At 37.3% G+C, this 22,066-nt stretch overlaps 1 protein-coding gene across 3 annotated transcripts in view; it reads left to right on the forward strand.

Annotated features, from left to right (window-relative positions):
- Window positions 1–22,066, forward strand: part of ERC1 (ELKS/RAB6-interacting/CAST family member 1) — a 315,343-nt gene that overhangs the window by 2,764 nt on the left and 290,513 nt on the right. For all 3 annotated transcript variants that reach the window (XM_075504308.1, XM_075504326.1, XM_075504315.1), the window contains exon 2: window positions 8,467–9,300. In XM_075504308.1, the coding sequence (XP_075360423.1) occupies window positions 8,632–9,300 (669 nt within the window). In that variant the 5' untranslated portion in view covers window positions 8,467–8,631. The remainder of the gene's footprint in view (window positions 1–8,466; window positions 9,301–22,066) is intronic.

Raw genomic sequence — 22,066 nt, forward strand, 5'->3', positions numbered from 1 at the left:
CAATTACTGCCTGCTAAGCCAAGAGTTTAACTCTGTGGCATGCAGTGGGCTGCTGTATGGCAGTGGTAGAGCATGAGATCCTAGAAAATCCAATGTTGATTTAGGAGAAGTGATGTTTTCTAGTATGTGGGTTGTGTCAATATGGTTAACACAACTTTGTTGTCAGGGTGAGATTATGATGGAAATTCTGTAGATGGAGCATGCTTTGCTTTGCACAGTGATGTTACCCGTGGTGACTTTAGGCTAGCTGTCTACATGGATTCACTAGTGCTTCTAGGTACTTCTGGGCTTTTGAAATATCTTTATTGCTTTTAGCATTTTGTTTCCGCTATTGGAAAGTTGGTTGTTGGTTACGTGCCACCTGGGGGGAAGCGAGAAAGAACCATGCATACAAACACATAGTATTTACTGACTGTATACTCTAAAAATCAGGCTATAAACTCTTTAGCCATACAGTGACAGAAGATTAACGTCCACAGGTCTTCAATCTTCTAGGTAATTAGAAGAGTGAGAGTTATTTTAATCAGTTCATCACTAGGAAGTTTATGTGCATGTTCTGAGTCCTGTTGCTTTTTGTGTTTTGGACTTTTTTAAAAAGAAAAAAGACACATGATAATTTTTGTTGTTTATTTAATATCTGCTTTAAATTTAGAGACTTATAATTAGGTCCCAGTCATTGCACAAAAGAAATCCTGATGCACCTACCCAGCCTACCTACATGTGTCAGTGTTAAGAATGTAGGACAGGGAGGGACTGTGTGGGTCGCTGGATCCAATCCCTGGTAAATGCAGGTGAGAACCAGCAGCTGAGAATGGTTCACAACACCTGTGCCCCATGTGCTGATCACCTTGTAACAAATTCAATGCTGCCAGTGAAATACTTAAAGCTATATAAGAGAATAGGCGCTGGAACAGTGTCCAAGACTTCTGCCATACCTGCGAAGCTTTTAAGTGTCATGTTCAGATAGGGTTAAGAAATATGTGCCCCAGTCTCTGGAGGAAGACAGAAAAATTTCTATTGGTACACAGCAACCTGACAAAGGGAAAGAATTTGCTTGTGCACCCAAATTTAGTGACCAGGTTAACTCTTAGTGTGCTGTGAGCAGAACCACTTTAGTCTGACAATTGAGATGAGGTAAGGCCTTTAGAAATATCAATAGCACCTCACGTTCTGCCTCGAGTTGAGGCCAACCTCCAGAGCTTTACGAAAAAATCCTTATAAGCAAGTGGTGTATCACAAAGAGTGTAAAAATATGAGTAAATAAAGATTTAGCTGAAATACATGCATTTTTATGATAATAGTGAGCCTTTTTCTCTTTGTGGTCTCGTTTTTTGGGAAAGAAGATATAAAGGAATGAAGCTGTGGCGGTGAAAGTATACCCTTTATGCTGATATCAAGACTTATGGGAAGTATAAGAAGCAAAACCTGATGTCAGTTAAAACTGCTTTTGTAAAGAAGCTGCTATAGAATAGAGTATGTTCTGTCATCTTATGTCTTCCTTGTGGAGTAAGTAGATCGCATGAAAGGTAATGTGTACTTGCGGGAGACAAATTAACTAGGAAGCTGATGAATATTTCTGGCTGTTGTTTAGAGACTCGCAGGTAGTGTATTCTGGATAGATATCTTGTAGGAATGGGAAGCAGAATGGTGCCTAAAAAGGACGTAATCAAGATGTTTCCGTGTTCTGTGGTGATTTAAAGTGTATGTACCATTTATGCTAACCTTTCAAATTTAAAAAGTGTGTAACAGGAGTGTCAATTTCTGTTTAGAAACAAAACATTCCTTTGACAAATGATTGCAGGGTTTTTCCTCAAAATGTTAGGGTCAGGGTTGATGACCTACCTTTTACAAAACATGTGTTTTAATATGTCAAAGTCACCTAAAGATTATCAGCCATTTTTGAGATATTTTTCTGGGAAGATTTCTCTGTGTATATGGGGGAGAATGTATCATTTCCCATCTTCTCATGTTCGGTGAGACAGAACAAAGGCACTGTTACTTTCAGTGAACTTGGCAGATGTGCAAGTAGGTGAACTTACTTAAAATAAAAAAAAAAACAAAAACCCAAAACCAAAAAAACCCAAACAAAAAAACCCCAAACCAACTTTTAAAAAGGATTGGACATAAATAGATGTTGGTGCTTGGGCATCTATTCATGTGCTATCTAGGAATGAGAATCAATCATAATATGAACAGTTACTTTTTTGTCTTCTTTCTATCTTAATTTCATTCATCCCTTTTGCTTTCTTGCTGTCAAGGCCATGAGGATAAGACTATTTTGGTAAGGATAAACAACCCTGAATTCCATGGGTTCAATGCCTTGTGTCCAGCATTGGCTGGCTGGCAAACAGTTTCCAAAGTAAACTTTCTTCTGTCCTTTTTGTGTGTAATAGTCACTAATTTAACATGAAGAGTAGTGAGATTTCTTACCTTCCAAAAATAATCAAACCTAAAATCTACAATATAGTCCTAAGATAGATGCTTCACATTTTTTATATAAAGTAACATAGCAACCATAGCTTTTGTAATTGTGTGTGCACCAGAAAGTAGCAGGAATTCAATTTTTCTTTTGGTCTTGGTTAACAGACTTATAAATTGTTGTGAATCTTGTCTATTCTCTCATCATACAGGCTATTTGAATTTCAGGATAAAGATATCTGGCAGGGTTTTATTGGAATATAAGCTGTTCCTTTTTTTGGAATTCTATCTTTCCCCTCCTTCCCTCCCCGCTCTATTCTGGAGTCCAGGTCCTACTGTATAATCTAGTTGTACTTATTAACAATTAACTATTCGGGTGTGAATTATGAAAACGTGAACAATTGCTACCTCTGTTAATGAAGTCTAATGTGTCTGCTACAGTGCTTTATCAGATTAAGACAGTTCTTGTAAAGGCTGACTTTTCCGTTGCTATTATAAAACTGACATTCAAAGCTTTCCTTGTGCAGATGGGAATCGGTGCTACGAGAAAGTTCAGTCTTCTGGAACCCGGGTATATGGCTGCCATTATGCCGATGGGAGGCACTAGAGGGGTCACTGTGCAGTAAGATGTGCTTGCCTGCCTATTTCGTGATCAAACTGCCCCTTTCTTGACTGTCAGGCAGTGATGCTATTAAGGAGTTGACTCCGTAAATGTTGCTGTCTGCAACAGCCAGTGTCAGTCCTGAACAGAAACTGCAGAAAAGAAATTCAGAGGAAGTGTTACTTGCTGAAGGTTGCAGAAGTTATTCCAAAATTCTTTTTGTTTTAACAAATGTACGCAGGGATTTTCCATGTTTTTCTGTATTTGGTTTGCTTACTTACCTAGAAGTAGTTATTGTGGTATTAGTATTTGTCCTGGAGTAGGGCGAAGATATGAAGGGCATCATATATTTATACGACAGAGAGATCCTTCAGACAGAGGCTAACAGAACTTTGTGTTAATGAATCTTTTGTTTTCTGTCAGCTGTAGCCAGGAATGTCTGCTTTCTGAGCCGTTGGTTCACATAAAATACTAGATATCGGGGCTGAGTGTGACAACGTTGGTAAACACATCTCATTTTATTGGATTCTTTATCCTGAAGTTGATGTCAATGTGATCCCTCCAGAATTTCTTACGTTTCTACCATGCCTGAATACAACTCTCTCATTGAAAACCACCAGATCTTTTGACAAGACTAGTGTACCTATTCCCGCCCTCTCCCACTTCGTAATTGCCTTACAAGTAAATCTGCATGAAGTTGTGCAGGTTGCATTTTGCTGTTCTTTCAGCATGCTAGGTTCTGATGCAGGAGTTACCAGTTTTCATGCTACTTTGAATTACCATTTTCATTGATGTATGGTTCTGGATATCGCTATACTTAGCTGCTTTGTTGTTTTGAGGGAGGCTTGATTCGCTGTTGCTTTTCACTGGCTATGACTAGGCTGTTGTAATGAAACAGATTCATTTTAGTTGCCAAGTTGCACTGTAGTACATTTAAATGTTTACTGTCAGATTATAAACTTTTTTCACAGTTCATGGTGTCTGTCTCTGAGAGGTTTTGGACAGTTACCTGTGATCTTAGAAGACATTTTTCTTAGCTGGCACTTCAGGCAGGATGTAGTTATCTATCTTACAATTTCATACAGAAAATGTGTTCATAACTGTCCTTTTTTCAAACCTTTTTCTACAATATTGTGTAATTCACATCTATTCTTTTTATGCTTCTGATAGTCCTTCTTTCAAGCTTTTTCATAATCACTAGATAGCATTTTCAACTGATACTAAAGCAGGTTGATTGTATGTCTCTGTACTTGTAAAGCTGCTGTGCCAATCTTTAGACATGGATATGAAGTTTTTATTTTGGCTGACATTAATTTTTTGGGATTTTTTTATTTGGCTTGCAGATAGGATGCTCTTTGGAAGTTTTTGTTCTCTTAGTGAACAGTGAACAAGAGAGTTTCATTTCACAAATGTAAAGGTATGCAGGCTACCTTGAGGAAAAATGGTTTAGCACTGGCTTCAGTGGTTTTGGTTTTTTAAACACTTGGAGTTGATAATCTCTTTCTTTGTAATCTTAGGTAAAGGTTCCTACATTGGCAGAAAGGACCAAAGGTTTTTGAAACCTACAGGAGAGTTTGCAAAGGAAAAGTGGTCAAGATGTTCATGTCGCAGCTGGACAGTGTTCCTTGTGGTTACCACCATCCTGTAAGGTTAAGGGATGATTTATTTGTGGCTAAATTTAGGGTCACAGTAGAAGAGGAAAAAAGTAACAGTGCTGCATGTTGGCCTCATGGAAGATAAGACACCATACTTCTGAGATTCCTAGTAAAATGCTAGTGTGGGACAGAATATTGAAAAACTTTAACTTTTCTGGTCATGTTGCTATCTGAAAGAGGTCTTTCATGTAATTTTGCTTGGACTCCTGGATTGAAACTAGAACTCTTTCTTCTTCCTGATTAATTGGTGTTGCAAATGAGAAAAGATGTTTCTGTCACTTCCTTCACTTTGCTGTTTCCAGGATAAAAGATGTTTTTCCTAGTGTGAATTGTATTAATATCTACTTCTGCTTATGGATTCCTAATAGCAACAAAGTGAAATGGCTGGTGATAAATGCTACTAGAAAAAAAATTGGAAAAAAAAGAGTTAAGATTGATCTTGTAACATTTGGGATTTTTTTTCTCTTGAAGTATGACAAATCTGTGTCAGTGAAAATACTGAAACTGGCTGCATGGTTGGAAGGGTGTATTTAGTTAATATTTGGAATATTCACAATGGTCAAGTCTAACAATGGTGTAATGTAAGTTCTCATTTCAAGAGAAATACTGGAGGGTTATGTTTGCTTGTTTCCAAAGACTTTTTCTTTTCTTTAATCTACTCCTTTTGTTTGATTTTGCTTTTGAAAAGTGAGTGCAGTGTAATGCGTGGCGGTGATGGCAGTGATGTTGGAGTTCTTCTCCCTGAGTTTCACGTGTGCCCGCTCCGGGAATCCTTTCTGTAACCCTAATCAACAGCTAATTCTAGCAGTTGGCTTTCATAGCTTGAATTATTTTATTTTTCTGGAGTAACAGAGGGGATGGTGCCTACCTGTGAAACAAAGCTTAGAGCTGAATTAGCATAGGACTGGTGTTTCCACTTCAGGTGGATGAGAGCTAACCTCCCTGCCCAGTAGGTTAGAAGATGGCTACTGCACAGCACCTGCTGTGGTATCAGCTCCTTTCAGCTGCCTGGGAAGCTACTTTTCTGTTAAGGACATCAGTTGCTTTAATTCTTTCAAAAGCTATTAATAGTTTAACAAAACGTTTGCTAACGCAAGGAGAAAGCAATTCCATGAGTATTCCGTTTTGGGGGTGATTAACTCATTAGAAATGATCTAAAATCTTTTGTGCGCTTCTTGTATGTTGTTAAACGCTTTACTAGGTGATATTTCTGCATGCAACAGTAATGTACTTCTAGCAACATTTAAACTTAATGGTTTTTGGGGAAAGTGCTTTAACTAAAATGCACAGAATAAAACGTCTAATATTTTGGTTCAAGTTAAACTCATTTAAAGCTCTGAGTGAGTGTTTGCACTGATTTACTGTGGTGTGAGTGTCTAGGAAATTAATTAAGTGCTGTGATTTGGATTAATCTTCAAGACAATCCTCCTGAATACAAGCTCTCAGTTCAATGTATTTTATGTAGTGTCTAAGAAATCATATCTGACTTGTTTTGAGTGCTCAACTGGTGTCACAGCAGCATTTTTAGCATTTTGATATCTCAAAATGTGAGATTAGTCTGAAATAGCTTTTCTATTTGGAAGAAGTGTTTTTCTTCGATCTGGGTCACAGTGTCTTACTTATTGAAGCAACTCCAGTGGAACACTGTAGACTCTGTTACATAGTTTATGTTTCTGTACTGTTTTGCATAAGGATGTGTGGCTGAAATAGAAGAAATGTCTTATCTGTAACTTGTATTTTAAAAAAAAAAATCTGTAGGTGGTGTTTTGGTAGCTAACTTCAATTATTAATGCCGCTGGCTATCTTTCCTTGGCCTGTTTTTCCTTTACACATGTGTTTAAAATATTCTGTAGCAATATTGTTGCTAGCTTTGATTGTCATTTAAAAACAAAGAGAAAGTGAGAGAAAGAGGGAGTGAGCACTTGAGCTTCTTGAGGACTGCTCACAAAACACTATCAGCTTCTATAAGCTTGTAAAATTACTCATGCTATTGTATCTTCCATGAAATAGTGTGAAAATGAAAAAATGCTGGCTTATTCTGATCTTGTTTTCCATTTAAAACTTAGGGTTAAACTAAACATTTTAAAACTATTTCTTGTTGTATCTTTTCCTATAGTAACTTGTTTCTGAAAAGAAAAAGATGGTATCTTTTCTTCATCAGGCTTTTACTTTTTTTCTTTCTACCCTTTTCCAGTATTTTTTGCAATAGTATTTTTTGGTCTCTTCCCCTCCACCCACTTTTACTATTTGTACAATTTCTTTTGTAAGTGTATTCGTCTTTTAAGCCTAATCTTTGATCTGCTTGCCCAGTTATTATCTCATGAACATGCCTTCAGCCATAGGGTTTGGAAAAATTGATTCCTAATATCTGCCAAACCTAACTTCGGAGCAGAAGGTGAGGCTAGATGAAATCTGGTGTGAAAGGAGGGGTATTGGGATATATAAGATGCTGCTTCTTATATATAAGACCATATATAAGATGGTCTTTGGACACTGTCTGGTATTCTTTCATCTAATGGGGAGAGGTCAGACCAGGAATGTTTCAGTGTTCTAGTTTTGATTTCAGTTGAGCCAACGGTGACTTGAAATAGTTTACACTGGAAAAAAGTAGAAAAAAAGTAAGACCTGTGTAGCAGGAGTAGTTCTACAGTGCAGTAGTTCAGCCACAAGAGTGGATTTCATCCTTGCTTCTTGCTCCTCTACTAGATCTTGACTACTAACAGTGGTCTCAGCCCAGTGCCCCTGCAGTAAAGAGGTACCTGCTAGCGCTTGTAGAACAGCATAATGTTACGGTGCAAAAATAAGGAATTTTATTGCATATGCTACCAGAGTCCATGTTTAAAGAAAAAGGAGAGGGGAGAAGGAATTGAAGCATGATGATGTCATACTGTTCTGTGTTTTAAGAGGTCCCTGCTCTTGGAATGATATCATTTAATGGAATTAATCTGAGCTGGTTAATGAGAAGTATATTTTGATTGAAATCTTTGCTTAACCTGAACAAAGATTTAAGTCACGTTTAGGACCGAATCCCAGTTTGAGAGAAAGTAAGAGACTGGAACCAGTTTTCAGTGCAGGTGTGATTCTCTTGTTTCTCTTAACCTCATTGGTCGCATTGCTGTGTGATTGTTCTTTTGGAGTTGTATCTATAGTTACTTAAGCTTTGTGGTCAGTAATGATTTCATGATTCTTCTTAGTTTCGGTTCTGACTTCTGAGTTTGAAGGAGGGCTGACAACAACACTAAATGGACCTGCTAGTTGAGATCATAATCAGAATCATTTCAGTCCATCCTACCTTCCCATTTGCAAGATTATTTTCACAGCAATAGGGTTTAGAAACTGCCCTACGGAAGTTAGCAGTACTTGAAGGAAAAAAAACCCACCTACTGAATGGCCTTTAAATTTTGATTGTCTTTCTTACTCAGAAAGGTAACAGGTAAAGAATTGGGGCCAGTTAGAAATACAAAAAAAATTTAGACTACTTTTGTAGAGTTCAGGTCATGACCGACAAAATTATGGCTTGAAAATTGATGCATTTTTTTTTCCTCTCTCTCTTTACTGTGATAATATAACAACAGAAAAGAAAGAATAGAAGTTCCTTTTTGAGTTTAAATATTGGGGTTTAAATAAAAGATTGCTTTTTCGTGAGTGGGAATTGAAAAGATGCTGGAGAAGTGTAGAGGTAGTAGAATACACTCTATTCTAATGTGGGACAAAATATTTTGTAATAAACTAGGTATTTAATATGTTACTTTTATTGATACAGTTTTTAATATGTTATTTTTATTGATACAGATATGGTCCTGAACATTGCAAGCACGTGACTTCAAAGATGGACAACTGGGTCTGTTATAAGTTGTGATTGGCCTTAAACTGACTTAAAACCGTTGAAGAACTTAACAGGATTTCTCTCATTCCTGATTTATGCCTATCTAATTGCCTCACACCACCAGCTTAATCATGTATGGAAGTGCTCGGTCAGTTGGTAAGGTTGAGCCAAGCAACCAGAGTCCAGGGCGTTCACCAAGGCTGCCGCGGTCACCACGCTTGGGCCATCGTCGAACCAACAGCACAGGAGGCAGTTCTGGGAGTAGTACTGGGGGTGGCAGTGGGAAAACCCTTTCTATGGAAAATATTCAGTCCTTAAATGCTGCCTATGCTACGTCTGGCCCTATGTATCTAAGTGACCATGAGAACGTGGGTGCAGACACCCCAAAAAGCACCATGACTTTGGGCCGATCTGGGGGGCGGCTGCCTTACGGTGTTAGGATGACTGCAATGGGTAGCAGCCCTAACATTGCCAGTAGTGGAGTTGCCAGTGATACTATTGCATTTGGAGAGCATCATCTCCCTCCAGTGAGTATGGCATCCACTGTGCCTCACTCACTGCGCCAGGCCAGGGATAACACAATAATGGATCTGCAGACACAACTCAAAGAAGTATTAAGGGAAAACGATCTGCTTCGCAAGGATGTGGAGGTGAAAGAAAGCAAGCTGAGTTCTTCCATGAACAGTATCAAGACGTTCTGGAGTCCTGAGCTAAAAAAGGAGAGAGCTCTGAGGAAAGATGAAGCTTCAAAAATAACTATTTGGAAGGAACAATACAGAGTTTTGCAAGAAGAAAACCAGGTTTGTCATCTAATGTCACTGTTGTGTTAGTGCAGTAGCATGATTACATGAGTTTAATAAACGTACATGTCACATTTAAGCAGCTAAATTATATTGGTGCTTTTCCCAGGTAATTGGTATGAATGTGTTTTCAACTTGCAAGCCTCTTTTTAAATGTTTCTTGTCAGACTTGTAAGCCACCTCTTGAGTGCTTATTTCGCCTTGTGTATCATGTGCTTTTTTTCCTAGGAGTGATGTTAACCACTTGGTTTCCTTTTGGAATTATTTTACCCTGTTCATAATTAATATTTCTATAGTGCTTACCTCTTGAAGCGTTCTCTGAGATGCAGAATGTACTAACTGCTGACCGCACATACAACTGAACTGTTGCTGAACGTTGACAGATTGCCAGTAAAACAAAGTTCACGTTACACTGGTCTTATTTTAGAGCTCCAGTTAAAACCTCCAGACCTGCAGTTTTCACAAACAGATATAAATTGTATTCTTGGCTACATTTAAGTAACACTGTTTAATACCTACTCATCTATTCTTTTGTCATAAGCTGTGCATATCTTGTTATGCAACTGTCATAAAGCACCCTACAGTTTTTTTGTAGTGGTCTGGCTAGTTAGAGAGTAGGCAGAAGAACAGAGAATCTTGGGTGTCTAATTCTTTTGTCTTGTCCCTCTTAAAAGCGTCCCTAAATTAGAATAAAACTGAGAGGTTGATTAAAATTGAGGTCTCTTTGTAGTCAGCTCTACTTACTAAAAGCTTTTTTAAAATTTTCCTACCTAGACCTTCTTGCTAGCTTAGTCCTGAAGTAACTACTTGTCTTTGAGTTAATGTCCTCCTGTTTAGTTATTTCTGGCCAAATGTGAGTTAGGCATCTCTCTGGACTCTCCGGTAAGAAACCTCACTACTCTTATGGAAAACAGGCCCAGCGTCCAACTCCAAAAGTTTCCTGAAATGTAAGTCAGCTTTCACCATGACAAAATTACTTTCCCTATTGAGCTTTTTAAATATCCAAGAAAGTTTAATGAAATAGTTTCCATAATTCAAGTGTGGTCATGTTCTTGAAGCTCTTAAGGTATACTTGCTATTTTAGGCAGTGCTTTTTTAAAGATTTGCTTTGGAAGGTGGAGGGGAGAAGGAAACTGCTGGAGGCAAAAAATAGTGCTGGTAGTACCTGATATGTTATACTCTACTTTCAGGTGACCTGTCTTAAATAGTAGATTCCTTTTGGTTAGTGATAATCTGCTACACTGAAGCTGTCTGAGATTTTCTTTTCACTTTTTAAAGAACTGAGTTGAAGAAAGTAAATTGCTTTTCCTGAGTTAGTATGAAATAATTTAATGAACTTGTCATGTAGTTTTATAGCTGTATTCTTACAGAATGGTGAGTATCACAACATGGGTTTTGTTAATGTGTGTGACGCTTCATATCATTTTCATGTGTCTTCTTGGACTGAAGAAAACCTGAAGTTAAATAATTTTTATTACAAAAGTAGAATTTCCTTCGAAGGAGTAATCCAGTGAAAGTTTTAGTTATAGTGGTACAGTACCAGTATAATAAATACATGGAATACCATTCACTCAACTTTCTGATGCTCTTTGTATTTCAGCTGCAGGTAAGTATTTTAATTCTCAAATTCTTTTCATTTTTAAGTTCTGTTTTCATACTGAAGAGAATGTCTTGGAGTGTAATAACATTTTTTCTGAAATCAGTTTTGACATTTGAGGATGCTGTGGAAATCTGGCAAGAAAAATGCAATGAATGTATGGTTTAGAATGGATTAAGCAGGTACTAAATACGTATAGGCTGGAGAATGGTGATTCTTCTGAGGTTTGTTTTTTTTTCCCCTTGTCTTTCCTTTATCCCCTAATTAAACATTTACAGATATTTCCAGGCCGCTGTTCTCTAGGCAATCACTATAATTACTACCACACTGGTAGAATTGTATAACTTTGGTCCAAAAAAAGAAGGGTGCAATTTAAAAGTAAAAGGGTATTATTGCAGTGAGCTGTAAAAACTAAGAATGCTAATTAATAGATTATAGTTAGCTAACAGTGTGTCCTAATTAAACTCTGAATTCATTATGTCTTCTATAGCCTTTTGGAGTTGGTCACTTCAGCCCTTTATAAGGAAGATCAGTTTAATAGGATTTACTGTAATTAAACAGACTTCTCTGTTTAGACACTGAACAAGGGAGTTCGCTGATCTGTTGGGGGACCAGAAAAATCTCTTCATTACCCCTCCTGCCTCCCCATAAAATGAGTTCCAGTATAATTGCAGGAACTGATGTTTTAGACCTTAATACGAGTATTTCAGCACATCACTTTTAATACAGGCTTCTCACATGGGCAGAACTTGTGCTTTATATTAAGTTTAGCGAAGGCCAAATGCATTGTTAAAAATTGACTCAACTCATGGAGCCAAGATGCTGGCTGACTCATGCCATTATCTGATAGTCATCTCAATCTCTTTGCTGTGATCTTGGCTCTTTATTCCTCTACACGCACTTGATTGTCCCTGATCTTATTTTTTACTGCTGTTCTTGTCACCTCAAGTTTGAATGATTGAATTGCCTCTTGGTTTTGGAAGTTGTTAAAAAATATGTGAAAATGTGAGTTCTGGTCGATTGCTACCTCAGCCTCCTGTGAAAAATGCACTGGTGTCTTTGGTTTTTCCTTCCCATTTCTTGGGAACATGTGCAGATAAATCACAATTATTGATGTATTGCTTACTGATTTCCAAGAAATTTTCTGGATTCAATAAAGATCAGAGAATGAATAGGGAGATGAAAGAGCATGCTACCTGTCCTGAGGCAGTCACATCTGTTTGGTTGTCATCTTGGGGCAACAGGTAGCAGGGGTATCTTGGGTATAATACTGAGAATGTTGTGCGTATGCACCTATATAGCTCTCACTTGGGTTGAGAGTGCTTTAGTCTTGCTCAGTTGTGGTGTTTTCGCCAGTTGTGGTGCAGCACAGCTGTATTCATTAGCTACTCTGAGCAGATACTACAGCTGTGGAGTGTAGCATATGCTGAACTTTGTTTTCATCCTTTGTTACTGATCTTGAAGAGCCGGAAAATCCTTTCTTTTCGTAAATGGGGAATGTCATTGTCATCTTATTTTGAAGAGCTCTAAACTAAACATGGAAAGTATTCCTGTAGTTAACATGGCTTCTTGGAAAAATACAGTAGTTTTCAGTGCAATGTGGACAAGTTAACCAATGATACTTTGCAAGAAGTGAAAAGGAGAGTGGAAATGATTCCTCAAAGGTTAACAAACCCATGCGTATCCAAGGAGGAACTGATGGAGCTAATAATCAGGAGCTTGTTTTTGGCATGGTGACACTCTCCTCAGCATGCTTTAGTAGGAACTGTATTTTCCTGAGTTGAAAAATAATACTTTTTAGTGTGTGTGGTTTAAAGTTTCCCTGGAAACCTCTTCCTCAGAAGCCAGAAGAGGGAAGGAAAGACAGTGAGTATTTTTTGCACTTCGATAGAAATAACTTCCCTAAAAACTGGACCATGGGGACTATGTGGAACTTAAGAACAAAGGAATTCCTCTCAGTTGAAACTTACTTATAACAAGGTGATTGTCCCTTAAAATAAGTAGCGCAACGCAAATTTGATGTCTAACGCCCTGCACTGAAATTTCTCACATTTGACTGATCTACATTTAAGATCTGATTTGTGTTTCAGCTGCAGTAATGTGGTACTGCTGAAAACATCTTTTTTACTTTGATGTGTTTCTGTGGTCTTTTTGTGGTTAGAGGCCTTGGATGTCTGAGTGAGTTTAACCAAGAAAATATTTCTGAAAGGAATTTCACCTTGCTTGGGGTAAGCACTTAAAGAACATTCTACAGTATTGTCATGGAGAAGTGTGATGGGTGTACTCCAGCACTTCATCAGTGTTCTTCCCCAGACTTCTGTAATTTCATCCTCACAGTCAGAAGTACTCTCCATTTCATAGTAGCGTGGAACGAGCATCTCACTTTTTAAAATGTAGTTGTCCATGTGTTAGCCTCTTGCATGCGTTGGGTGCTGCTGTTGTGAGACTGGTTGAGCTTCTAATGAGTACATTATTCCTCTGGAAACCAGATTAATTCTCACTTCTCCATTGATTTAATTTTTTGGGTTTTTTTAATTATATTAAAAATTGTTTTGATTTGTCTTAGTACTGTGCCATTCCAATACTAGTACCATTCCTGAGTTTGTTATTAGTTGATAGAAAGCTAGACTTTCTCCCATTATGGATGTTTAATTGTGCAGTATGCGGTTCCATACTCATTGCTTAAAGGCATTATCTGCATCCCACAGCATTACACTTAAATAATTCTTTCAACGGCAGATGTCTGTTGGCTCTCTAGAATGCTGCCAGCTTTAAGGTTCCCTCTGTCTTTCCCCAGTTGCAGCATGAAATTATAACTTGATTCTCTTTTAGAATAACTCAAAACTATCTCCTCAAGAGTGCTTGATATCTGAGGCATTTATCAAGTTGCAGAACTTTGTAGTGACTTCAAACATTTTCATGTAATCGCCCAAGAGACAGGCCTCCTGTGTTCTGTCTTTTTGCAATTCTATAAGGAAATAAAATTGGCCTTTTTGTGCTTATCTAGGTTCCCCAATGCTCCTTTTCTCCCATGTTTCCTATTGAGGTAGAATCTAATACCTTGAGTTGCTTTGAACTGTAGCGTAGGCCTAAAGGCTGGTCCCTGTTTGATCCATTAAACGTACAACAGGAATACTGCCAACTTAAAAGCAGCTTGTAATAAAGTAGGTGACATCAGTGGTACTGTTGAACTTAATAGTTTAACTGTGCTTTTTGCTATTAAGCTAGGGAAGGCATTACTTTAAATTCTGGTCCCCCTTATAGCAGGCTCTTTCTGTTACAGTTATTTGTCCGCTATATATTGAGACTGTTCAGACATTACACTCCTAAGTAGGATTGCAGTGTATTATTCCACCATTCAGTATGTATATTCCTGAAAAATCTTGTCTGCATAACTGTATTTCTCTAGAAGCCATTGTCTCTTTTGGCATTATCGTAATTCTGGTGTTTGAGTTATTAACTTTTTCCCTTAAGCGTTCTTATTTTCTGAAGTATGACCTAGGTAGTTTGAAACCCTGTAAGGCTTTTGTTTGGAACAGATCAAACTTCCTATGTTCACTCAGTGAACAGCTGAACAATGATAGATGATAACAATAACGCAGAGGTACTCCTACATTATAGTTCATTTTAGCAGAGGTTTTGTACTGCTATTATAGCTTTCTAATACCAAATCTAGTATTCTCATGTGTCTGTCTTTCTTACTCTCTGTGTTATTGATTTAAGTAGAAAGGAGAGGAGCACTTTTGATGGAACTGCCAGTCCGTGGAACAAGGATTGAAGTTGTACTAATAATACGTATGCCAGTCTTCATGTATGCCTCCAAGGGCAAAACCTGAAATAGAGCTTTTTTTTTTTTTTTTTTAACTCTTTTCAATTTGGTGATATTAGAAAGCCTCATAGACTTGAAGATGATACAGCAGAGTGGGCCACCATGACTAAACTGTTAGTTGGAAAGAATAACTTTTTTTTCAGCAAAGTAGGTATCTAAGATCCTGTTGACAGTCTGTATAAAGCTTAAGACAGAGAAACTTTTTGTATTTAGGATAAATATATATGTATATTCTGAGATAAGAGGTAGAGACCAAAAGAGTTTAGAGGAGACATTTCTGTCCTCTGAAAGTGATTACTGTATTGCATAAGTTATCAAGAGCAGTCATGCCAGCTATCTGAATTAGTAATGGAAGAAAGAAACACTGTGAAATAACATTTTAGCCTCAGCTGGCAGGAGGGGAAAAAGAGAAAAAACTTGGTGGTGTTCTAGATATTCCAGTGTACAACTTCCTTGAATTCATTTTGGATATACACTTGTGTTTAGTGAACACAACAAAATACCAGTGTTTTAGGTAATAGTGATTTGTGGTGATTTGAGCTCTTCAACAGAAATCAGATTACAACAGCTTGTCGGCAGGTAAGCATAGCTATTTGGGATTTCACTACTATTTTTTTTTCCTGCATGGATAATGCTTTGTAGTTTCTCTGTATAATTTTTGGCATAATCTGATGAACAGAGGGAAAAATGACTGCATCTGCTAAATGTAGGGGATCATAATTGTATCTCCATTTTTCCTCTGAAGATAACAATTACTAGACCTTGAAAAGAAAGTCTTTTCAGCAAAACTTAGTTTTATAACCCACAAGGTCTACGTAAGTATATTTTTACATAGTATTTGGAGATTTATATTGGGACCTCTCAGAAAGACCAGAGTCACCTTTTGTAGTGGGGAAAAAAATACAAGGACAAAGTGTAGTTAGTTTCTTTCTGTGTTGATACCAGTTGTTATATCTAAGTGATTTGCTTAGTGCTTGCAGTAGTAGTACCTTGGACTGTGAAGTAGAAATGGTTTATTTGGTTATATTAGCAGCCTTCAGAAGCAGGTGGCAATGATCAGTTTTCTCCTGATCATTGAGCTCTGTTCTAACTTAAAGATCATAGTAAATCAGGAAAAACCCCATTGATTTAGTGATTGTTCTTTTTACTGTTGAAATGCTTTGTAACTCAATCTTGCCCTGTTGTTGTATTGTGTTTCGTACAGTCACTTTTGCTTCCAAAGAATATTAAATAGTCTGTTTTCCTTTATTTATCCTAAAGGAACTATACTATTTTTTTTCTATTTATAACCTTGGACTAAATGCCAAAAAATTTTGTACTGACTGGGAGAATTTGGGGCATACCAATATACGTTGTGTTTTGCAATTGCAGAGTTAGTATTTATATTTAAACCATAAAGAAAAGAAAGAATCCGTGGAAGGATTCATTATCAATATCTAGATCAGTATTTGAAGAGATCTCATGATAATTTGGATTTTTGTCAGTTGACCTCCATGAAGAAAGTCTTCTTATGGATTTACCCTAGGAAGAGACTGGATTCTTTTAAAAAAAAAAAAAAAAAAAAACCAAAAAACCCAACAAAAACAAACAAACCAACCAAACCCCAAAACCCCAAAGCATAAAATTGCCGTCTTATTGCATGTGTGCTCATTGAAATGAGCATGATCAGATGACAAAATACTGGCATAGAACACCATTAAGAGTGCTTGTAGTGATCATTGCATTAGAAATCGGAGGAGTTAAATTTATGTATAACAGTTACAGGAATAAATACCATGTGACTGGCAGCTTCAGTTTAATTTTAGCAACTTCATTTGTAAACTGGAATGCTAAGTGATGTACTATAATTGGTAAACCTAAGATTTTGATGGCTGTTGTGTTTAAAGTGTTTATCTATATACAAGCTTTTAATTTTTTTTTTTTACTTATGTACTACTACTTTTTCCTATTGTTATTTCAATGACTCAAGTGTGTGTGCAGTGGGCTGCTTTTGCTCTTCCCTGGGTAGGGGCTGCTGGTCCAGGGTCCCCTTGAAACACAGAGAAAAATTATTTAGTCCTTGTTGCTCTATGCTGACTGCAGTTCCTGTATGGATTGCTTTTAAAATCTAATGATTGTTGTCACTATTTTGGAAAATAAATACTATAAGCCAAAAGAGGTGAGAAGTTCTTTGGAGGCAGTTAGATTCTTCCAGAATTTAACCATCAAAAGGAATTTAAGACAGTATATAGTTTCCTTACGATCTTGAGCAGTTAATTGCAAGCACACAAAATAAGACCAGATCATAGGGGTGATGGCTTTTCTAGTCTCATGCATAATATAATGAAAATACACTTTTTATTGAGGGAGGGAGAAAAAGATGGAGATCAGCTGTCCAATAAAAAGATCTTTTTCAATGTTCTGCAAATATAGGAGAGAGGTGGAGAATAAATTCTCCTTTTTTAAAAGGTGCTTTGTTAATGCCTGTTGCTGTATATCTGCATTGTTATCAGGTTCTGTAATATGTTGCTATGCATTTCTGTTTCTACAGTGGTACCCTTTCCTGCTTCTTCCCTTCTTCTCCTGCCCCTTCACATCCCTGCCCCAGAAATAGGGAGACACCCTAGGTTTGGAAAAAAAAGCAAGTAAGAAATCATAGTCCAAAATTAACTAAGTCTCACTGGTATCTGTATCAAAGCTAAGTATGGTTGCATTTTTTCCTGGCCAATACATACTACATCATCACGTTCTTATGAGCAATGCTATCAAGGAGCAGGCACTTCACTAAATACTCTTTTGCCATCTAAACGTTTCACAGATGCAGGCCTTCTACGTGAGAAAGTATGCTTGACATTAAGTTTATGGATTTTTGATCCTTCTTGTCAGATGATCAGGTACCAGCTACCTTGCGTTGTTAAATTTTGAGAACAGATGGTCTTCTAATTATATGTTGATGTGGATTCAAAAAAATACAAGGCCATGCATTTCTTCTGATCCTTTTTGTCACTTGTTTCTGAGATTAAAACAAGTCAGCACATGAACTACCACCATTCAGAGAATCAAATCTTTTTTATTCAGATACTTTGTACAAGATCTGGTTCTTCCATAGTAGTTGATTGCTCCTGGCGTTAAAAAAAATATATATGCAAATCCTACCTTTTTTAATGCAGTGTGATGAGGCTTACATACCTTTTTCCTTACAGGAGTCATGAAATGGGCTGAGTAATAGTCTGGTTTTTAGTGGAATCATGTCCCAGATGACAAATACTTATTTTTGACTGAGGGAGGGGAAAGCTTTCTGAACATACGTTGGTGGTGTAGCATGCTGTCTTTGAGGACCTGTAAGTGTAAGAATGCTTATCTCGGGCTTAACCTATTGGTAGACTTGAGTTATTTTGGACCAGGAAGAAGTCCTGACACTGAAGATAGTGGTGTGTCCTATAGTCTTGCTGTGAGAAAAGAAAGCTTTTTTTTTCCTTTTAATATTGGCATAATTTATTAGACTTTCCATATTATAAGTGGATACCAGTTCTCAGATTAACAGAAACAAACCATGAAGCAGCAAAAGTAACTTGAGATAACTAGAGCTCTCCTCATTAGAGAGGCAAGATACCCACACGCTGCGTGGGTATCTTGCCTCTAATGAGGCAAGAGATCTCGAATGAGATCTCTGATCTCACAGCTGTAGGCCTCCATGAGGCTTATTCTTATGGCTAAATCTCTTTTGAGAAATGGAAACATTTAATACTAAACATTTGATTTGCTAAAGGATGTAGGGCATTATACCAAAGCTCTTAAGCTCTTACTAGAAATGTTATAAATGTCAAAAGCAACACAGCTAAGAAACACCAACCTGCTTGGAAAGTAAAGCTTTACTGTAGAAGATGCTAATCCTCCATAGTCAATTCACGCCTTGGATCTGATCTAAAGCAGCAGTAGCTTGATGAGAAAGACGTCGTCTTTAAGAGTGGTCATACTTCTACAACCTAGGCTAGATCCTTTCAGTAGAGCTAGATATTATGATTGAAGGTTTCTATATTGTGTCTATGCTGAACACTTTCTTGCCAGTGCGTTACAAAATGAAATTACTTTTTCTGCTTTTCAGGAACTGGAAGGTGCATCTCGTGCACACAAATGGAAAGCAACTGTGAGGTTTTTCTCTTCCACGTAAGAAAAAGGTGGTCTTAGTTGTATTGTAGTCTTAAAAAGAGTGAAGGAGCATGTAGGACAAGATTTGCTCCTATCTTTTTTTAGGTTAGGGTTTGTCTCATGGGAGTGTTATGGGACATAGTTGTTTGTCTGATCCACAAGAGATCCCTCAGTTCACAGTAAGACTTAATTATTGGTCTGATTTTGCATCAACTAAAAACGTACATATGGATTTCCTGAAAGTGGTTTTGGCTTCTATGGCAAGAGGTTTCAGTATTTCTTTGCTGGATGAGAGAATTACATCCATGGACAGGATGACAAAAGCTTTAGGCTGAGGATTAGTGCTGATAGGTGAAATAATGAATCCCAGAATAATCCTAAATGGAGGAAATGGGCAGAAAGAACAAGCATAGTAAAGGCTTTTAATTAGCTTGTTAGGAAATGCTGTGCCCTGCGCTGGAGACCTAGGAAGTAACTGCCTTATTTCCCTCGATTGGATAAATGTGGAGAATCAGATTGTTCCATGATTCATTATTCATCTCTGTTCAGTTTAGGAGTACAAACAACAGTGTTGTGTTTACTAGGTAGAGCATAGTTAAACACCAAAATTTCAGTGTTTTTCTGATTATGCTGCCCAGTAATCCCAATGAGGAACGACAGAAGAACTTTGGGAGAGGGCAGAGGTAAAAATCTAGATAGTTCTTTGATCTGACCAAGTATGGCAATCTTTTGAGTGTTTTACATTAGCATAACAAATATATAACAAATATGTACTTTTCTGAAATCTTCCTTTGTGTGTTAAAATGTGTGTTAAAATTAACAGTTGTAGTTGCTTCTGGAAATTAATGGTGTATGCAGAGTAATCGTACAAAAGGCCTACAACCATAAATTTGCTTTTTTTTAGGGTAGAGGAATTTCCCAGTCTTCATGAGCCTGTAGATCAGTTGAGTAAAATCAAATTATTCTGTCTAGGGAAGCTTTGATTTGGAGGACAATTTTTAAGGCTTTCTCCTTCAGCCCAGTATCTGATGGGTCAGGTTTGCCCATATGGTTATGAGTCTGTTAATGTGTAACCATTTTAATAGATCTGTGAGCCTAGTTACTCAAAGGAGGGACCTGTCTAAGGAAGCATAGGTATACTTTCATATGAGAAAGTAAATAGTGTGCTATATGTGTGCAGTCAACAGCATTTTTTACGGGTGAAGAAAAATGAGAACTCAACCATTTTGTGATCCTCTTTGCAGAGGGCGTTTGGACCTTCTGATTACGTCACCATGTCTGGGAGGTTCCAAAGAATGGAATTATCTGCAGTAGTTTATTCGGGGGGGACCCCAAAAAAGGCCTTGTAATAAAATGAGTTCATCCAAACTTTTCTTAACGCTGAATTCATTTTGGTTTGAACTAGCAGATGGTTTTGACAGTAAGACAAGTTTTAATAAGTATGCTTTGGTCATGATTCATGAGAAGCTCCATGCACATACTTCACCAAACAGATGAAGTAAGTGTGGGCGCTACTGTGTGTGCTCAGGTTATGAACGGTAATACCAGAGGTCTCAGCTTTTGCAGTTGTGTAACATGCTCATGAGATCCTACTAGTAGTTCCACAATTAATCCTTTATAAGCTTTTTTAGCTGGAAATAGTATGCCTTCTGATTACTCTTACAAAATCTGTCTTAATTCTTTTGAGCTTTTTTGTTTTAATTAACTAAATATGTTTATAACTTGACTTTAAAATTGGACTTTGCACTTAACATATAACAATTGAACAAATTTGATGGTTGTACTGCTGTTATGTTCTCTCTCCTCCATCCTGCTAGAAATAAGACTTAAAATCCAATGTTTGCCATTTAAAGAAGGTTCCAAGTTATCATTTCTTTCCAGGAAAAAGCTTTTAATTTTTTTTTTCTAAGGCTGGGAATGCATTCAAGACTAGCCTTCTAAAACTGCATGCTGTGTTTTCTCAAAGCAGAATCAATTCAGTGTGTACTTATTCAGAAATTATTCCTCTCCTTTCCATTTGGCTGAATCAGCTCAAATCTGTATGCCTTTAAGAGGTCTGAGGTCCATCTCTTTTTTTGACTGTGTGAGAATCGTCATGCATTCATATTTAGTGTAACTTTTTTGTTAATTAACTGTTTATAGTGTTTCATGTCAGATGTCTTTAATCTGAAAGACTGGGAACTTGTGGAAGAAATCATTAATTCACTTTCTTTTATACTTAATACAGTTAATATTTCTTTGTCAACTGCTGAATGCTAGACAGTCTTTGAAGACTGATCTGGAAAAAGTAGATCTGTACTTCACAGGTTGAGCTTGTTAGCAGGTTATTTGGTGCAGTAAGACCTGATTATAGGTAGACAGTAATTGATGCTGGGACCCCTTCATATATGTTGTATATAATTTGGCTGTTTAACTCTTGACTACTGGTCCATTGAACCAAGCATTCACCTGCACATGCAGTTTTATGCTATCCGAAGGAGTGATACTCTTTTCACTTCTTTATTTCTCCATTAGGGCTTGGGGTGTGTTTAGTGTGCACCTGGAGCAGAGCTTCTGTTTTAGTTTCCTCTGATTTCTATCTAGTTCACACACACCAAAACTGTTTTGTGAAACCAACCAATACATGACGAGTAGAAACTATCTGAGGATCTTCCAAACAGTGCTGCTGCTGCTGCTGCAAAATAAAAGGCTGTTGGGGATGTAGTTGTGTTTGTACAGCTTCTAATGCTTGAGCCTCTGAAGGAGTTTAAATATTGATGAATTAAACATTTCAACACTCAGGAAGGTACGTGTTATTTCCATCAACAAATACATATTGCAAAATGTTTCCAAACCAGTAAATTGGGTTAGAGATAATGTGATTATTCAAAATCATGCAGATAGTGGTTTCTGTAGTTTGAGATACTGAAGAATTTGTCCTCTGTGCTAACCATTAGAAAGCAAAATCACATCCAACTTCAAAAACTAATTGGATATATTAAGTGCTGTGAGCTCTTCAGACATGTATTCATAAGAGCTCTATAGTATGCTTAGGTTAGGCTTGAAGCAAGACATCTTTTTTTTTTTTGCCACCTTTTCTTGAAAGGTGTTGAGCTTCGGCTATCCTGCACAGTTGACATGTATTTCTCTGTGATTAAGCAACTCTTGTCAGTTAATTTCCTTAACAGTCTGAGTGAAGGTACTAATTTTTAGTAGTACACTAATAACAAGAA

This window comes from Mycteria americana, chromosome 1, assembly GCF_035582795.1.
Source record: "Mycteria americana isolate JAX WOST 10 ecotype Jacksonville Zoo and Gardens chromosome 1, USCA_MyAme_1.0, whole genome shotgun sequence".
NCBI classification, from domain to species: domain Eukaryota; kingdom Metazoa; phylum Chordata; class Aves; order Ciconiiformes; family Ciconiidae; genus Mycteria; species Mycteria americana.